This window comes from Motacilla alba, chromosome 2 (genome assembly GCF_015832195.1).
Source record: "Motacilla alba alba isolate MOTALB_02 chromosome 2, Motacilla_alba_V1.0_pri, whole genome shotgun sequence".
In the NCBI taxonomy this organism is placed as follows: domain Eukaryota; kingdom Metazoa; phylum Chordata; class Aves; order Passeriformes; family Motacillidae; genus Motacilla; species Motacilla alba.
In genome coordinates this window covers 150513438-150529151 of record NC_052017.1, presented here as the reverse complement: position 1 = coordinate 150529151, position 15714 = coordinate 150513438, and the positions used below count along the sequence as shown (strand labels likewise).

Here is a 15714-nt window from a genome sequence, read left to right as displayed (position 1 = left end):
CCAAATCCAATGGGATAAGAGGAGCCCTAGCCACCATCCCAAGAGGACATGGGATTGATGCTTCTAAAGGACCAAATGCTTTCTGGTGGCCACATCACTTGGACTGGACTCCATGACCCTTGTGGATCCCTTCCAATATTCCTGTATTCCTTCGGAATATTTGGTGATCCTGAGATTGAGTTTGGAGCTGAGGAGGTGGTCAGGATGAGTCCTTGTGTAGCTGTTTTCCTCTAGGAAATAGCTGGAGTCTGTGGTGGAATTTGGGGGTGGGATCTGGGGAGCTGTGCCAGCGATAACGTTGGGTTTGTGCTTGTGCAGCCTGAAGTTGACACACAAATTATTGGGGTGGTAAATAAGGAGGAGGACAGGTTGTTATTAAGGAATGGGATGAATTCCTTGGTTAAATGGTCGCAATTGGAGAAAATGCCCTTTTAATCCTGGGAAATGCAAGAGGAGCGAGGGAAAACACGGGAGGGGCAGGGAGGGAGTTTGGAGATGACCTTTAAGGACCAGCGTGGGCAACAGCGTGAGCTTGCAGGGTCTCAGTGGGGGTCTGGGTTCAGGATATAGGGAAAGGGGACTGGAAAGGAGGGATGTGTTCTGTGTGCATGGAGCAGAGCCATTGTCGTGTTCCCAGCCCTCCAGAGGAGCCTGGAAATTGGGGTTGGAAGAGTGATTTGTTGACAAGCTAGTGATTGGGTAAAGGTTGATCTCGGAGGTCTTTTCCAACCTAAATGATTTCGGGATTCTGTAATTTGAGGGCGCTGGTGCTTTCCAAGCATCCTCCAACAAGCCAATCCGTGCAGCACGGGGACAGCCAACTGCTCCCAGCTGAGCATCCCAAATGGGAAGAGTGGCTTTGGTGGCATCCCATCCTTCACCTTGTGTTATCCACCCAGGAGCATGGAGCCAGAGGGAGAACAGGCTTCCCTACCCATCCGACTCCTGTTTTCCAGGTAATGGGCTTTTCCATATTTCACCTTCCAGTTAAATCGCCTGTGCTGGAGCCTAACTGGCCTCCCCGCGCTAATTGCACCAATGCAAACCATTCCAATCGAGTGCTAATTTAATTAGAAAGCACCCATTTTAGTTAATTTGTTCGAGAAGATCACTGCAAACTCCTGGAGAGAACAGATGTTCCCCTCTCCCCCGATGAACATTGCGGGCTTTGTAAATGGCTCCGCTCAGCCTTGTTTAGGAGAGAAAAGAGGATTTTATAGCCGCAAACGACCCTTTCTGTAAACATTTTACAGCTCTCTGCACGTTTGAGTGACGATAAACCCCGAGCAGCTCGGCGGGCTGCAAATTTGGGACCATACGGCCGTCATTTTATTGTCATATTTCACGGTCGTAACGTTAATGGAAGATGCTCGCTCCAGTCTTTTTTAACGGCTCCGCTGAGCACGCTCAACCGCCTCGGCTTCCAAGGAATTCAGGGAGGTGCGGCGGCGGCTTCTGGGTTTGTTTACGGCTCCTGCTTCTGGAGGGATAAGTTTGGGAATGTGGATTTTCGCCTCTTTTCTCGCCGTGGTTGAGAGATGACCCCAACAGGGCACGGAACTGCCACTGTCACTGCTGCCTTGGTGGCGGGTCTTGATCCAACCATTCCCAGCTCCAGGAATCCGAGAATTGGAGAGTGTCCCAATTTAGAAGGGACTCTCAAGTCCAACTCCTCATCCTGCACAGGACAACCTCAATTTAATTTAGCAGTGCTGCCACCCTCCGTGTGGATATGGCCAGTCAGGTTTGGGTCCCATGGGATCTTCATCGCCTTCAGCATCTCCTTCAGTGCTTCTTCTGCCAGCAGATCCTTGCTCCAGAACTTTTTTTGGTAGCCAGGTGAGGCAGCCAAGCCTTTGATCAGTCAAGTCGGTGGCAGAAGATGCCTTGGAGCTTTCCATGAAGCATCTGCGTGGTTGGGGATGGAAGGTTTGGACACAAGGGGGTTGTCCTGGGATAACAGGAGCTGGCATCAGCTTTGACTCCAGCAGGACTTGGTGCAGTTTGTTCCTCTTGGGAGGAAGCAATGGGGATAAAATAGAGGGAATTGATTTCTCTGTGTGGTCACAAACATCTCCAGGGTGGTGAGGCCTTGACACAGGTTTTCCAGAGAAGTTGTGGATGCCCCATCCCTGGAAGTGTTCAAGGCCAGCTTGGATGAGGCTTGGAGCGACCCAGACTAGTGGAAGACATCCCTGCCCATGGGAATTGGTCCTTAAGGTCCCTTCCAATACAAACCATTTTAGTATTCCATGAAAAAATGGGCAAAACAATCAATATGGAAGAAAAAAATTCAATCCTGGCAAAGGAGTGAGACCTAGCAGGTCCTAAATGGGACACTTTTCAATCAGGAAATTAATTCACAGTGATGATTCTGACTTTTGGAGCTTCTCAGAGCCACCAGGACATGAGGAGATCCAAACCCAGCCTCCAGCAGCACCTGGGTCATCTGTGGCACCCCAAAGGCTGAAGATATCCCAAGCCCAAAGGTGTCTGGTGGATGTAGGGGATGGAGATGGAAGGATCACAGAATCATTAAGGTTGGGAAAGACCTCCAAGATCATCAAGTCCAACCTGTGACCAATCCCCACCTTGTCACCAGACCAGAGCCCTGAGTGCCACATCCTGTCATTCCTTGGACACCTCCAGGGATGGGGACTCCAAACCTCCCTGGACAGCCCCTTCCAATACCTGACAGCCTTTTCCATGGAGAAATTTGATGGATCCGTGTTGTCCTGCTTGAGGGATAGGTACATTGAGACTCAGTTTTTAGGGTCTCATCCGCCTGTGGCAGAAGGTTTGGGTGGAAGAGCAGCAGGATGAGTTTCTAGTGCAGGTTGTCACCGCATGGATTTAGTGCAGGATGGAGCCAAGGAGATCCAACCCTCCCCATATGCTTTTTCCATATGAAAAAACATTGGTGGAAAATTCTGGGATGTAGCCCTTGCTGCTGGGCTTGACACCCCATCTTTTGTTGTTGATTTTTATTTAATAATAGTAGTAGTAATAATAATAATAATATTTAAAAAGCATCTCCCAGCTCAGGTTTCTCCAGGAGCACTTTGGCAACAAAAGTAAAAGACCTTTCCAAGGCAGATTCAGCCTCTGGACTCCCCTAAGGTGTCCTGGAAAGGGTTAAGGGATATTTTTATTTTGGGAATAAGTAGGGAAAGTGTGTTTGGAGGGAATTTCTCCTCATGGCGTTCAACCTTGAGCATCCTGCAGGGAAATTCTGGGATACATCTCAGTGTTCTGAACCTTCCTGGAGGAAGATGCAGGACAGGATGAAACCCTTTGGTGGCATCAGGAGAACGACGGAGACCAAACATTCCATCAGGCCAGAGGTTGTTGAGGAAAGGAAACCAACAGAATTCCAGCTTTTCTCCTGCTGGATGGTAAAGTTTAGAAAGCTGCAAGGGAGTTATCTTTCCCTGTATCTCGCTGATTTGGGGTTTGGGAATCTTCACCCCTCGTGTGGGGCATCTCCAGCTGCCTTCCACCTCCCCACCTTGTGGACAAATCCAATTTCTTAATCCCTCATGGATCAGGAATGATGAGCAGGGAGAGGATTTGGGGCCCAGGCCCAGACCCACCTCCTTTCACCCTTCATCCGAGAGGATTCCCCACCTTGAAATCTCTTCCAGTCCCCCTCGGATCAGCATCTGGATGCAACAAATTTGGTTTTAACTTCCCTGTTGGATGCAGCTGGAGCCGCTCGGCTCCGGCTGGGGGAAAACCAGGTTTTATTGAAAAATCTAATGGTGCCACCTGAAGTGTGATTTACTGCACTGTCCACTCCTCAGACTTGATAATATATTTCTATTAGATTTCCTTCTTTCCCCTCTTTTTTCCTAGAGAAGAGTGGCAAGTTTCTCCGTCTGCCTGACACCTTCTTAGGCTTAGGCAAAATAAATGTTGATTTCCATCAGGAGGAAGAGTGCTGGAAAGTCCTAATTCTCCGGCGAGCCTGACAAGCTCAGCGAAAACCGCCTGGGTTTCGATGGAAAGCTCGTGATCCGGCCTCGGTTCTTGTCCTTCGGAAGCTGTTCAATCTTTGGAATGAAAAAGGGGTTGCTTTCGCTAACTAGAAATTATATACCTGGTTCCTCGGAAGATGGATTGCGCCGCTCCCGGAATGCCGGGAAAGGCGGCGGGGGGAGAGAGTGAAGGAGCTGGAGATGCGACCCAAGATTGATCACGCCATTTGCAGGATCTCCCAAGCACAAAACTGGAAAAATATCTTTTCCTTTGCCAGGGTTGGGTGGAGTGACACCCCCGTTTGATCCAGGTTTTCCCTCCAGGGGGGTTTTTGGGATGTGGTGTTCACCCCTTGGCTGTGCCATCCTTCCTCCATTTCCTTCCATCCAGTGGGAAAAACGGAACAAGTTTTGCTCTCTCATGACCTATTTTGAGTTTATTTTCTCCTTCCTGCCTTGATTTTTCGAGGAATCTGTTGGAAATCAAGCATGGATGCTCTGGAAGTATCTTGGCCCCATGCACGCTCTCCCAAAGTCAGGAAGTTAATTGAGGTTGATTTAAAAATCACCTTTTTTCTTTTTCTCCCCAAAAAATGAATCCATATTTCTACTTCCGTAATCACACCTGCTTTGAGCTGCCTCATGGATATCAACTAAGAAAGTTTTCCCTGGCTCATCCAAAGGGAATTGAGCCATTCCCACCATTCCTACTGAACTCACACCACGGGGCAGGAATGTGGAGCTGCTGATTTTGACCCCTTGAGGTGACAACCAGCAGCTCCGGACCCTCATTCCAGCAACCAGGCTGGGATTCACAGATCCCAGGCTGGAAAAACCACTTGGCTGGATGCCAAAGGGAAAAATTAGGAGGGTGGGGGCGCGAGGGTGTTTTGCTCCAGGTCACCGTTCCCAAATCCCAGCCGGATTCGGCTGCGTTGCCGGTGAGGAATATCCAGATCCGCCGTGTCTGCCGTGCATCCTGCTGATGTATGGGAGTTGTATTAAGGGTGGAAAGGTGCTAAATGAGCCCTCTTTATTTTCCATAAATTAACTCCAGAGCGATGAATCACTGCCAGCGCGACTTCGACTCCCAGCAAGTTTGTTTATCCAAGTTGGAAAGTGAAGGAAAACTCTTGGAGACTCCCCGTTGTTGGGTCCTCACCTGTCCTGCTCCCCCTGCCCCAAAAAATTTCCTCCTTTGGGCTCTCAGGGCTGCTCGAAGGTGTCCTTGGTCCCACCTCCAGGTTGGGTTCATTGTTTGGGAAGTGCCATGCAGGATTTTGCAGGAGCACGGGCAACAGAACATCTGGAGGGGGTTTGGGCTGGATTCCCTCCACCTTCTCCGTGACCTTTTCCACCTCCATTAATCCCAAGAGAAAGGGAACTTTTCCCACTAAACCTGTGGGTCCTTTTTGCTCTAGGAAACCTCCAATTTTTTTCACCCTCATCTTGGTGGCCAAGTGGCCACCACTTTCCTTCCCACTCATCACTCTGGTACGTGGATGCCCACAAACACCTCTCCAAACTCTTTGGAGAGGGGAAACAGGAGAACCTGCAGGAAGCTACTCCCAGCATTGTGGTTGGAATGGAGAAGGATTTCACTCTGTCCACCTTGGTCCGTGGGACGATGCTGGACTTGTCCTACAAGGTGGTCACCTCCCAGAGGCACTTCATGGTGTTTTGGCTCAGCATGAGCATCCAGAAGCCTCTTTGGAGGAAGAACTGTGTTCCGGCAAGTGGAAGGCATTACTTGGAGCATCCTAAATGGATGCTGGGAATGCTTGGGGGGATGACTGCTGGTGCTCAGCTCTTCCCGGCTCCATCCCAGCACCAAAGCAGGTTCTGATGTTCACCAGTGGGAAGGTTTGGATCCTTTTTAATTCTCTTTTTCACCCATAACTTCAGAATTTTGCAGCAGATTTGCTGCTCCATGGTGGGAAGCGACCTCTGAGTGCCACTTGTAGGGAGCTGAGGATGCTCAGGGATTTGGGGAATGAGCCACCTCCATCCTTGACAAGGCCAAGGGGGATGTGAAGCAGAAGAGGAGCCTAGGGCACACCTACACCTGTATTCCAGGGTATTCCCACGGTGACCTGAGCCAACCTCAATGACTTTCTCCTCTTTTCTTCCTTTCCTTCCCAGGCAACACCAAAAGGAGGAGAATGTTCCCAAGGGCATCCCTGCAGGATTCCGAGAACTCCCCTGTGGGTGGCAGAGGTGAGTCCAGTGGGTGTTACCAGGGTGGAGAACCACCCACATTCCTGATTTCCCAGTGGTTTAACCCCCTCCCATGACCAGGCAAGGACAAGCCTGGGAATATCCAGCTCTTCCCACCATCACCATTCCCTTCCTTCCCTCCAGGGAAACGGCTGCAGATCAAGCCCCGGCTGTGAGTCCATCCCAATCCTGTGGCAGCCGACCCGCTCAGGAACTGGAGAGCCAGGGAACCACCTGGCACCTACCTCAGGATGCCATGTCCAGACATGGCATCCCCCCCTCCTCCTCTCGCTTTTCCGGGATGTCACTGGGACACGGAGTCGTGTGGCAGCGTGGGAATGCACCGCTCATTCCTGCAGGGAAGCAGCTTTGTTTGGAATCTTTGAATTGACCAATAAATGACCTTTTCAGCTGGTTTGTTGAAGGCAAGTCCTGCCAGTTCCTTGGATGCTTGTGGGGCTGGGAAGAGCTTCCCATCCCCATCCATCCTCCGGTGCTGTCCCAGCCACTGGATAGGGGGACCTGAGATGGTTTAATGCCGTCAGGTGACATTCCCACATCCAGGTCTGGATGGATTAGGGACAAGTCACTGTGCTGGGATGTAATGGGTGTAAAGCTCCCACAGCCCTGATCCCACCATTCCAAGAGGCCATCCCGCTCCATCCCCTTGCTTTTGGGAGGAGATTTCCTGGAGCTGAGAGCATCCCTCATGGAAATGCGTTGGGAGTGGTGCTGAGATCACAATCTGCATTTTGGGGTCTCCCATGGCCCAGTTGCACCCGACCCCCTCCTTTCCCTATCCCAGCAGGGGTTTGGACTCCATTGGGAAAGCCAAGCCAACTCTCCAGGGTTTGGGGGTTTTTGGGGACTCCCCAAATCCAAGCAGGAACAGAGTGAAGGAACACTGGAACAATGGGGTTTCGCATCCATAGGTACAGTTAATTCCCAAGGAATCCCTTGGCGTGGCAGTTGCTGTTCCCCCACACAGACGCGATTTGTGGGATTTGCTCATCCACAGCCCCTCAGGCAAAATCCTGTAGGGAAAAGGAATCAGAGGGATTTGGGAAGAACTAGGGTTCCCTGGGAATGCAGGATCAAGATGTGATCAGAGATAGGGTAGGAAATGCCAATGGGCGGTGGCTTCATCCCCCAAACAGGTCCCCACAGGGGGGGTTCCCTTTACCAAGTGACCCCCATGGAGGGTTTTTGTCACCATCCCAAATCCACAACATCCCCCAGGCACAGCAGATCCTCACCCTGGGATGTCACTTGTGCCCTAGGGTGTGTCCAACGAGTTGATTTTTAATAAAAGCGTTGTGTTTTTTGTTGATATGAAAATGTTTTTTGTTAACTCCTGTGTTTTGATATGTAAATAAAAGAGTTTCCTCCCCTGGGATGGAGAAGCTTCCCTGTGGCTTTCCTCTTTTTTCAGCAGTGCATGAACATCCCATCAAATATCCATCCAAATCCAGTGGAGGAGTCACTCTGATCCCTAAATCCTTGGTTTTTTTAATTATTAAAACTTTTCACCCAGAAACAATGATTCTTCACGTGGTGGTATCCTAAAAAAAAAAAACCTAACTAAATTCCCTAAAAACCACCCTGGAGGAGCTGGTGCTGTTGTGAATCCTCAGGGATGTCCAGTGGTGGCCAGGAGCTTTGGTTTTCCCTGGATCCCTAACGAGGATAATCCTTGTGCTGCACTAATTAAACGAAGCAATGAGCGGCTCCTCTCCTCTCCGAGCCGTGCCCACCGGCACCGCTGCTCCCTTCCCGGGGAGGATTGGAATTTCCAGCCGGCTGTCGTTAAAGCTCTGCTTGGGGGTGATTAATTTCCAAGCAGGGATAAAGGCGGCCCCTGGAGAGGTGTCACTGAACTCCGGTGGGTTCTCCCTCTGTCTCCAACCTCCTCAGTTCCTCGGCAGAGGGTTCCAGTGGGATTTATCCATCCTCGCTGTGAAGACAGGGGTGTGCTCTTGCGCTCGGGGACCCGCCAAGGACATTCCCTGGGGGTGCCACGACTGGGAGCTTGGCACAGGCTGGAGTTTCTGGAGGGCTCCATAAACATTTCCCGGAAAATCCTTCCTGCGGCGGGTGCTGCTGGCACCGCTCTTGGTCCCCTGCCGGGGAAGCAGGTGCCGGGTGAACGTCACCCGCCGGGATCAGTTTCCTGCCTGTCATCGGGGTGGCTGTTCCCTGCCCTCCTCCTTCTCCACCTTCTCCTCCTCCTCCTCCTCCTCCTCCCAGCCTCTCCATATGATTTCCCCCCTCTGCTCCAAAATTCCTGACCCTGCAGCAACACTGGGTTGTGGGGCAGGTGCTGCTGGAGCATCACCAAGGTGGTGCCACCCTCTCTCCGTGGGGTGCATCGTGGTGGACACCACCCTCCCGTGGGGTGAGGTCACTGTCCCCAAGCCAACAACACCCCAACTGGGAGCCGTGTGCCATCCAGGGAAACTGAGCCAGGCCCAGGTGGGCACCCGGCCCTGCTCCAAGGAGTGGATGGGGCACACGAGCTCTAAAAGTGAAAGGTGACGCCATCCTGCCACCATGCCGAGGCCACCAACCTGGTTATGTCACTTGACCGCCTGTGAGTAAACTTAGCTGACGGGCCTGGCGTGGCGGGGAGGGTTGGGGACATGCCACGGGCATTTCCTAAAAATACCCCGGGGGTGTCGCTGGGGAGCCACGGCCCCATTGGAGCCCGGCCCGGCCCTAATCCCTTGGTGGCTCCTGTCCCAGCTTGGGTGGCAGCTGCTGGTGGGGGCCAGGTGCCCCCAGGGTGGAGCAGCTCTAGGGAGGATTGTGGTGCCAGGGGAAAGGAGGTGGTGCCCCATCTTTTCCCAGTGCAGGATCCCAGTATCCTGCTACACAGATGGGATGATGATGGATTTAGGGTGACACAAGAAGGCAAAAAGGGTTAAAACCACCACACAAAAAAGCTTTTTTGTTGTCCGCTTCTTTGCCCCCTCCCTCAAGTCATGCCCAAGTCTGGGGACTCCAAAGTGGGCTATCTGTGTCCAATATGGGATAACATCCAGGATCACCAGGGAATAAGGGTCATGTTTAGGGCTTTGCCTGCATCCATGACCCTTCCCAAGGGGAATAAATGCCCCCTCTGCCCTGACCCAATTAGCAGCAGAAAGATGGACCCTCCCCAGAGGCCAGATCCAGCATAAGCAATAATGTGGGATTTTAATTGCTGGAGTTGCAGTGGGATAAAGGTTTTCATCCTCAAAAAATGTCTTTTTTGCATTTGTTTGACCCTATATCCAAAGGGTCAGTTAGCAGCCATGGAGAGCAGTGTCCCCTGTCCCCAAGTCCCCAAGCAGCCCTTGACGGGATGAGGGGAATGTCACCCCCCACATCCCGAGGAGCTGCCAGTGGGACACAGTAGGGTGGGATGCAGAGGGACCCAGGATGCATCCTGCGGGTGACAGAGACAATCCTGGACCCCCAGGGGGTGAGGGGGTGGGTGTTGCCAGCCTCTGTGGGGTGAACCTGCTCATCTCTCGGGATTAGGTGGGACCACTCTGTGGCAACTGCCCCGTGCCTCAGTTTCCCAGTCCTGCTCCTCCCAGGCCGCAGCAGCCATGGGGTTGCGGATGGAGCAGCACAGCCACATCCCAACCAGGGCCTCATGCAGGGGGGGCATGAGCACCCCAAAAAAACCCTGACCTGCTGCCTCTGGGTGCCAGGGGCACCTTTTCCAGGTGCTGGGCTGGCAGTCCTGGTCCTCCATCTGGTGACACTCCCGTTCATGTGTCAGGTGTGGATGTCACCTGCGCTAGGTGCGATGCCACCTCCGAAACCAGAGGCAGCACTGGAGTACAGAGGTGCACGTGGCTGCGGCCTGACGCTGGAAAATCCCGAAAAATCCTCAAAATCATATTTATTTGTCTTTCTTCAAGGATGGAAGTGCGCCGGGAAGGATCCTGGGGTGCTCCTGAGGTGAGGAAGGGGCTGCATTCCGCCGCTGTGGTCCTTCAGCGAGGCGGCACCAAACCCGGTTTAGGCTCAGTAACTCCTTTTTGGATATTTCCCCTTTTTGGGCAGTAGGAAACCAGCACTTCTAGGATGTTTCTCCTCTCTCCACACTCAGTTCGGGGCGGAGGGTGGGAGCTGAAGCGCCACGTCGGGATGCGGGGGCCGAGAGGGTCCAGGGGGTACCCGGACCGTTCCCCGCCTCTAGAGATTGACAGCTGCCCCGGGGGCGTTGCCATGGGGATATGAAAATCCAAGCGGGATCTCGGGGTGCCGATAGGCTGGAAGCGCTTAGCCTCGCCTCAGCAGGCGGGGCCGTGCCTCGTTTTCCCCGTATAAAAAGCGGCGAGTTCCATTGAGCTCCCGGCGGCGGCGGCGCCGGTCACGGGTAGGGGCGGGCAGGGGAGCGGCCCCCGCCCCCAGGGCGCCGTGTCCCGGCGGGAGGAGGAGGAGGCAGGAGAAGGCTCGGAGCCCGGGGAGGTGGGGCCGGGGCAGGTGCCAGGGGAGGCAGGAAGGGGCGGGCAGGGCGCTGCCCGCTCCTCGCCATTGGGAACCGGCCGCAGGCAGCGGCGGAGCCCGCCCGGCCCGAGCGCAGAGCCGTGGCGCTCGGAGGAGGGTCCCGGAGCGCAGCAGCGGAGCCCGGCTGCGGAGCGGAGCCGAGCCCCGACGGAGAGAGGTGGCTGCCCCGCAGCCCTCAGCGGAGCCCCGGCTGGGGGTCCCGGAGCCCCGTCCCGGAGCCCGGCTGAACCGCAGCGCAAAGTCCCGGCGGAGGGTCCCGGAGCCCGGCTGAGCCCCGCAGCAGAGCCCCGGCGGAGGGTCCCGGAGCCCGGCTGAGCCCCGCAGCAGAGCCCCGGCGGAGGGTCCCGGAGCCCGGCTGAGCCCCGCAGCAGATCCCCGGCGGAGGGTCCCGGAGCCCGGCTGAGCCCCGCAGCAGAGCCGCACCTCGGACGCCGCTAAACCTCCTCTCAAAGTCCTATCGGAGCGTCCCGGAGCCCGGCGGAGCCCCGCAGCGGATCCCGGTCGGAGCGTCCCGGAGCCCTGCTGAACGCCACTGCAGAGCTCCGTTTGAAGGTCCCGTAGCCCGGCTGAATCCGACCGCAAAGTCCCGTCGGGAGTTCCAGGAGCCCGGCAAAGCCCCATCGGAGGGTCCCGGAGCCCGGTCTGGGCAGCCGCTTGCGCCGGAGCCCGCTCGGAGGAGGCTCCCGGAGCCCGCGGGACCCTCGGTGAGCGGCGGTGCCCGGGGGCTCCCCCCCCGGTCCCTCCATGGACTGAGATGGCCTCGGAGCTGGCCATGAGCGCGGAGCTGCCCACGAGCCCCCTCGCCATCGAGTACGTGAACGATTTCGACCTGATGAAGTTCGAGGTGAAGAAGGAGCCGGCGGAGGCGGAGCGGCTGTGCCACCGTCTGCCCGCCGGCTCCCTGTCGTCCACCCCGCTCAGCACGCCCTGCTCCTCCGTGCCTTCCTCGCCCAGCTTCTGCGCTCCCAGCCCCGGTGGGCAACCGGCCCCCGGCCCCCCGGCTACCACGGCCGCTTCCCTGGGCTCCAAACAGCAGCTGGAGGAGCTGTACTGGATGTCGGGTTACCAGCATCACCTCAACCCCGAAGCTCTCAACCTGACGCCGGAGGACGCGGTGGAGGCGTTGATCGGTGCCCCTCACCATCATCATCACCACCACCAAGGGTACGAGCCCTTCCGACCCCAGCCCTTCGGGGGTGAGGAGCTGCCGCCGGCCGCCCATCACCATCCCGGCCACCACCATCATCATCATCACCACCTACGCCTGGAGGATCGGTTCTCCGACGATCAGCTCGTGAGTATGTCCGTGCGGGAGCTGAACCGGCAGCTGCGGGGCTTCAGCAAAGAGGAGGTGATCCGCCTCAAGCAGAAGAGGAGGACCTTGAAGAACCGGGGCTACGCTCAGTCCTGCCGCTACAAGCGGGTCCAGCAGCGGCACATCTTGGAGAACGAGAAATGCCAACTGCAGAGCCAGGTGGAGCAGCTCAAGCAGGAGGTGACCCGCTTGGCCAAGGAAAGGGATCTGTACAAAGAAAAATATGAGAAGTTGGCCGGCCGGGGCTTCCCGCGGGAGCCCTCCCCATCCGCCGCCCCGAAAGCCACCGCTGACTTCTTCATGTGAGCCGGGCTGGTGGGATGGGGTGGGATCCCCTTTTTTGGTTTTTGTCCTCATGCGGGGAGAGCAAACCCGCCGCTTATATTTAAAAAGAGAAAAAAAAAAAAAAAAAAAAAAAAAAAGAAAAAAAATTAATATTATGAAGTCTCCACTGAAATTTTGGGGAGGGGAAGTTGAACTCCTTCCCTCCCACCACGCACCCACCCATCGGGACTCGGGGTGGGGGGTCCCGGGGTGGGGGAGTGGGGGGGCAGCCCTGCATGCGGGACGTGTACGGCCACCCGCCCCCCTTCCCGGGAGCATCAGCGCCATCCAGGTGGCTTCTCCCCACCTTTTCCTGCGGGTTTTCCCCTCCACTGGGATTTTTATTCTTCGAGGGATCCCCACGGGTCGGCCGGGGGGGTCCCCGGCAGCGCTGCGCCCTGCCCGGCCCCCTCCGCCCACCCCCCATTCCCGGCCGGCAAACCTGAGCCACATTTAACTTATTCACCCTTGTAAATATGTAGAATATTAGTTCGTTTTTTGCCTTTTTTTTTTCCTTTCTTTTTTTTTTTTTTTTTTTTTTTTTTTTTTTCCTTGAGCCTATATTTTGCTTGGTGATTTACGAGAAAAAGAAAACGAACAAAAAAAAAATGAAAAAGCAACAAAAAAACCCTAAAATCCTTTAGAAAAGAGAAAAAAAAATTACACGAGTCTTAAAAGTTTGTATGTAATAGCATGCAAATAATATCCGAGTTAATTTAACGATGTTGGGAAGAAGCCGAATGCACTATATACAGGAATCGATTGGGTGAAATAATACTGTTTTATAGAGATTTAAAATTATCTATGCTCTTAAAAATAGTGGGGAGGGGCGGGAGGGGAAGAGGTAACAATTTTAGGGTGACCTGAAAGGCAATATAGTAATATATGGACTGCAAACGGTTGGCTGCTATCTCACTATGCACCAGATTTATTTATTAACCCTCGGGAAACGGAAAAATCTTATTTTAACCTCGATGTTTGGAGAAAAAGGAAAAAAAAATACCAGACGGCAAGAAAATGCACATTATTTGTTGTGGAAACAAGAGGAAAAAAAAAAAAAGGATTAAGAATTCGTGCAATCGTTGGAGCGAAAGCGGGACCGATCCTGCGCGGAGGAGCGGGGCGGGTTTGTTTGTTTGTTTGTTTTTTTTAAAACGAGTTGCTTATTTAAAAAAGGAGAAAAAAATTTAAAAAAACAAATTTTGGGGAGGGGGGGTGAACAAAAGGGTCCTGCGGACAAAGCGAGCTTGGGAGCCTGGTGCATTTTAGGGACTGATCGTGCGAAGCGTTTTTAACGACCTGTTGTTTCGATTTGTGACGGTTTTAATGATGTTGCATCAAGATAAAAACTTATATTCAACTAGAGCCTGGGTCGGGTTTTCTCTCAACTTTTTTTTGGGGGGGGGGGGGGGGGTCCCGCATCATCGGGGTTTTGTTTTGGGGGTTGTTTATTATCCCTTTGATTCCCGGTGCTGATGCAAAACCTTCCCCAAGCTCCCGCTGAGATAAATCCTGTGTTGAGCGTCGCCTCTGCCTCATTGAACTCTGGCTTTTCACTTTTCCTGCCTTTTGTTTTTTGTTTTGTTTTTGTTTTGGTTTTTTTTCAGCCGGGTTCTGGGTGTTTTTGGTTTTCTTTCCCGGCTGGAGGGTCCTGGAGACCTTCATCCCCGCAGCTGCTGGAAAGTCACCGGATCCCGTTTGGTTCCAGCTTGTCCGACACCGTCCCGATGAGCCGCTGGCTTGATTTTCAGTGGTAATAAACCATTTTTCTTTCCTCTTTCGGCTTCTCCCGCTTGAATTTTTAATTAAAAAAGGACCCCTTAACAAACCAAGCCCACACCTCCCCTAATCCAAGCTTTTGGGCTGGTATTTTACTGAGATTTTGTGGATTTTTGGGACTGCTTTTAAGGTTGTTTCTCCCTTTGCCACAAACCCCAAGTGCGGCTGCAGCTTTTCCCGGACTCAGCGGGACAAATTCCAACGCAACCCTTGGTACAACGTATTTTTTGGGGAATTTTATGTGCTTTTTAAATATTTAGGCATATTTTCTGTCCTATGTTTTTGCCCAAGCTCAGCCGTGGCAGGTCCCCAAGCTGTGGCGTGTTCCCTCCTGCCGCTTCCATAAATCTCCGCTGTGCTCGTGTAACCCCATGGCTTTTCCTTGGATTTTTGGGGTGCCTGCAACTCCACAACCCTCTGGTCTTGCCTTTTCTGCACCCCCACACCTCACTCCCCTTTTTCTTCATCTTTTTCTGGCTTTTTGGTGTCTTACTGTGTGACCAGAGGATTTTTGAGCAGCCTGAGCTCGGCTCAGTATCGGACTTGGATTTTGGGATGGGAGCTGGGATGCACATTTGTCCCAGGGCTGGACAAAAAGGGGGATTTGAAAGGTGGGGGATTCACCCCTTATTCCTGTATTTATTTAGATCCAGGGAAACTTTGCAAACCTGGCTCTAAATAAAATTAACCCGTGCGGCTGCTCGTGGGACATTGCGTCCCCGAAATTTTTGGAGGTGAATCACAGCTTCCTGGTGGGTAATTCCCTAATTTTCCTCCCCATATCCCTTTCTCTTGGCATATATTTTTTGGGGGGGAACACATCCAGCTGCCGGGTCATGATCAAATAAGAATTTGGGGAGGAAAAGGTATTTGGGGCTGGTACCTTCCCCGAACCAGGCTGGGGGATCTCAGTCCCCGCTGTCTCAATCCTCACTCCTGGATCTTTCTCTCCTGGATCCACATTCCCTGTTGGCACTTCCTGGGGGTCACTGCCCCTTTTCCCAGCTGCACAGGGAAAAGCAGAGCTGACTTTGGGGTCTGTGTGGGGTTTTGTGGGAGCGCTGTCCCATGGGGTGTCACCCCAGGACACAGCGCGGTGCCCGTGAGGTGACCGCGATCGTCTCCTGCTCCGGAATCTTTTCCCCACTTCCATGGCAGAGCGAAGACAGCAATTTAGGATTCTCAATTTTCCCCTTTGCCCTCTCCTTTTGGTTTCATTTCGGGGTGCAACAACCTGGGAAAGATCCCAGATTATTTTGGCAATCCTGGTATTATCCCTTCCTCTTTATCCCGAAGGGATCCCCAGTTCTGTGCGCCACTGTGATTTATTTTTTTAGTTCCCCACTGATTTTTTTTTTTTCCCAAATCCTCCTTGAAATCCCCTAATAGCTGGAGCAGGACACAGGGTGTTGCTACCACCCATTAATGTTGGTCCTCCATGGGGGAGGGGGACCCCATCCCACAGTTTTTTTTGGGATATTTGAGGGTGGAATTGCACCCTTCTGCCCCACCATCCTGACTTTCTCCGTGCTCCTGAAGCTCCTGGCTTTCTGGGATTTGGCTTTGCTGAATAAATAATAAAAACTAAATTAGTTCAAG

The 15714-nt window shown here is 53.4% G+C and overlaps 3 protein-coding genes across 5 annotated transcripts in view; 2 read left to right on the top strand and 1 right to left on the bottom strand.

The window, feature by feature from the left end:
• Window positions 1-7588, top strand: part of ZC3H3 (zinc finger CCCH-type containing 3) — a 127611-nt gene extending 120023 nt beyond the window's left edge. The window contains exons 12-13 of one of the 2 annotated variants that reach the window (XM_038127143.1): window positions 6120-6194; window positions 6339-7588. In XM_038127143.1, the coding sequence (XP_037983071.1) occupies window positions 6120-6194; window positions 6339-6370 (107 nt within the window). In that variant the 3' untranslated portion in view covers window positions 6371-7588. Of the gene's footprint in view, window positions 1-899; window positions 5709-6119; window positions 6195-6338 lie in introns of those variants that run through there. The other variant, XM_038127144.1, reaches the window with a different exon arrangement.
• Window positions 7589-10454: 2866 nt separating this feature from the next.
• LOC119698180 (translation initiation factor IF-2-like) lies at window positions 10455-11446 on the bottom strand. 2 transcript variants are annotated; one of them, XM_038129820.1, is made up of 2 exons: window positions 11161-11446; window positions 10455-10993 (listed from the first exon to the last, which is right to left on the bottom strand). In XM_038129820.1, the coding sequence occupies exons 1-2, from the start codon at window positions 11441-11443 to the stop codon at window positions 10470-10472; spliced, it is 807 nt and encodes a 268-aa protein (XP_037985748.1). In that variant the 5' UTR covers window positions 11444-11446; the 3' UTR covers window positions 10455-10469. The 2 variants fall into 2 exon arrangements, with proteins under 2 accessions (XP_037985748.1, XP_037985747.1); XM_038129819.1 differs by having other exon boundaries at window positions 10466-11037.
• MAFA (MAF bZIP transcription factor A) lies at window positions 11415-13701 on the top strand. The gene has a single exon (XM_038129818.1). The coding sequence runs from the start codon at window positions 11452-11454 to the stop codon at window positions 12316-12318; it is 867 nt and encodes a 288-aa protein (XP_037985746.1). The 5' UTR covers window positions 11415-11451; the 3' UTR covers window positions 12319-13701.
• The last annotated feature ends 2013 nt before the right edge of the window (window positions 13702-15714 follow it).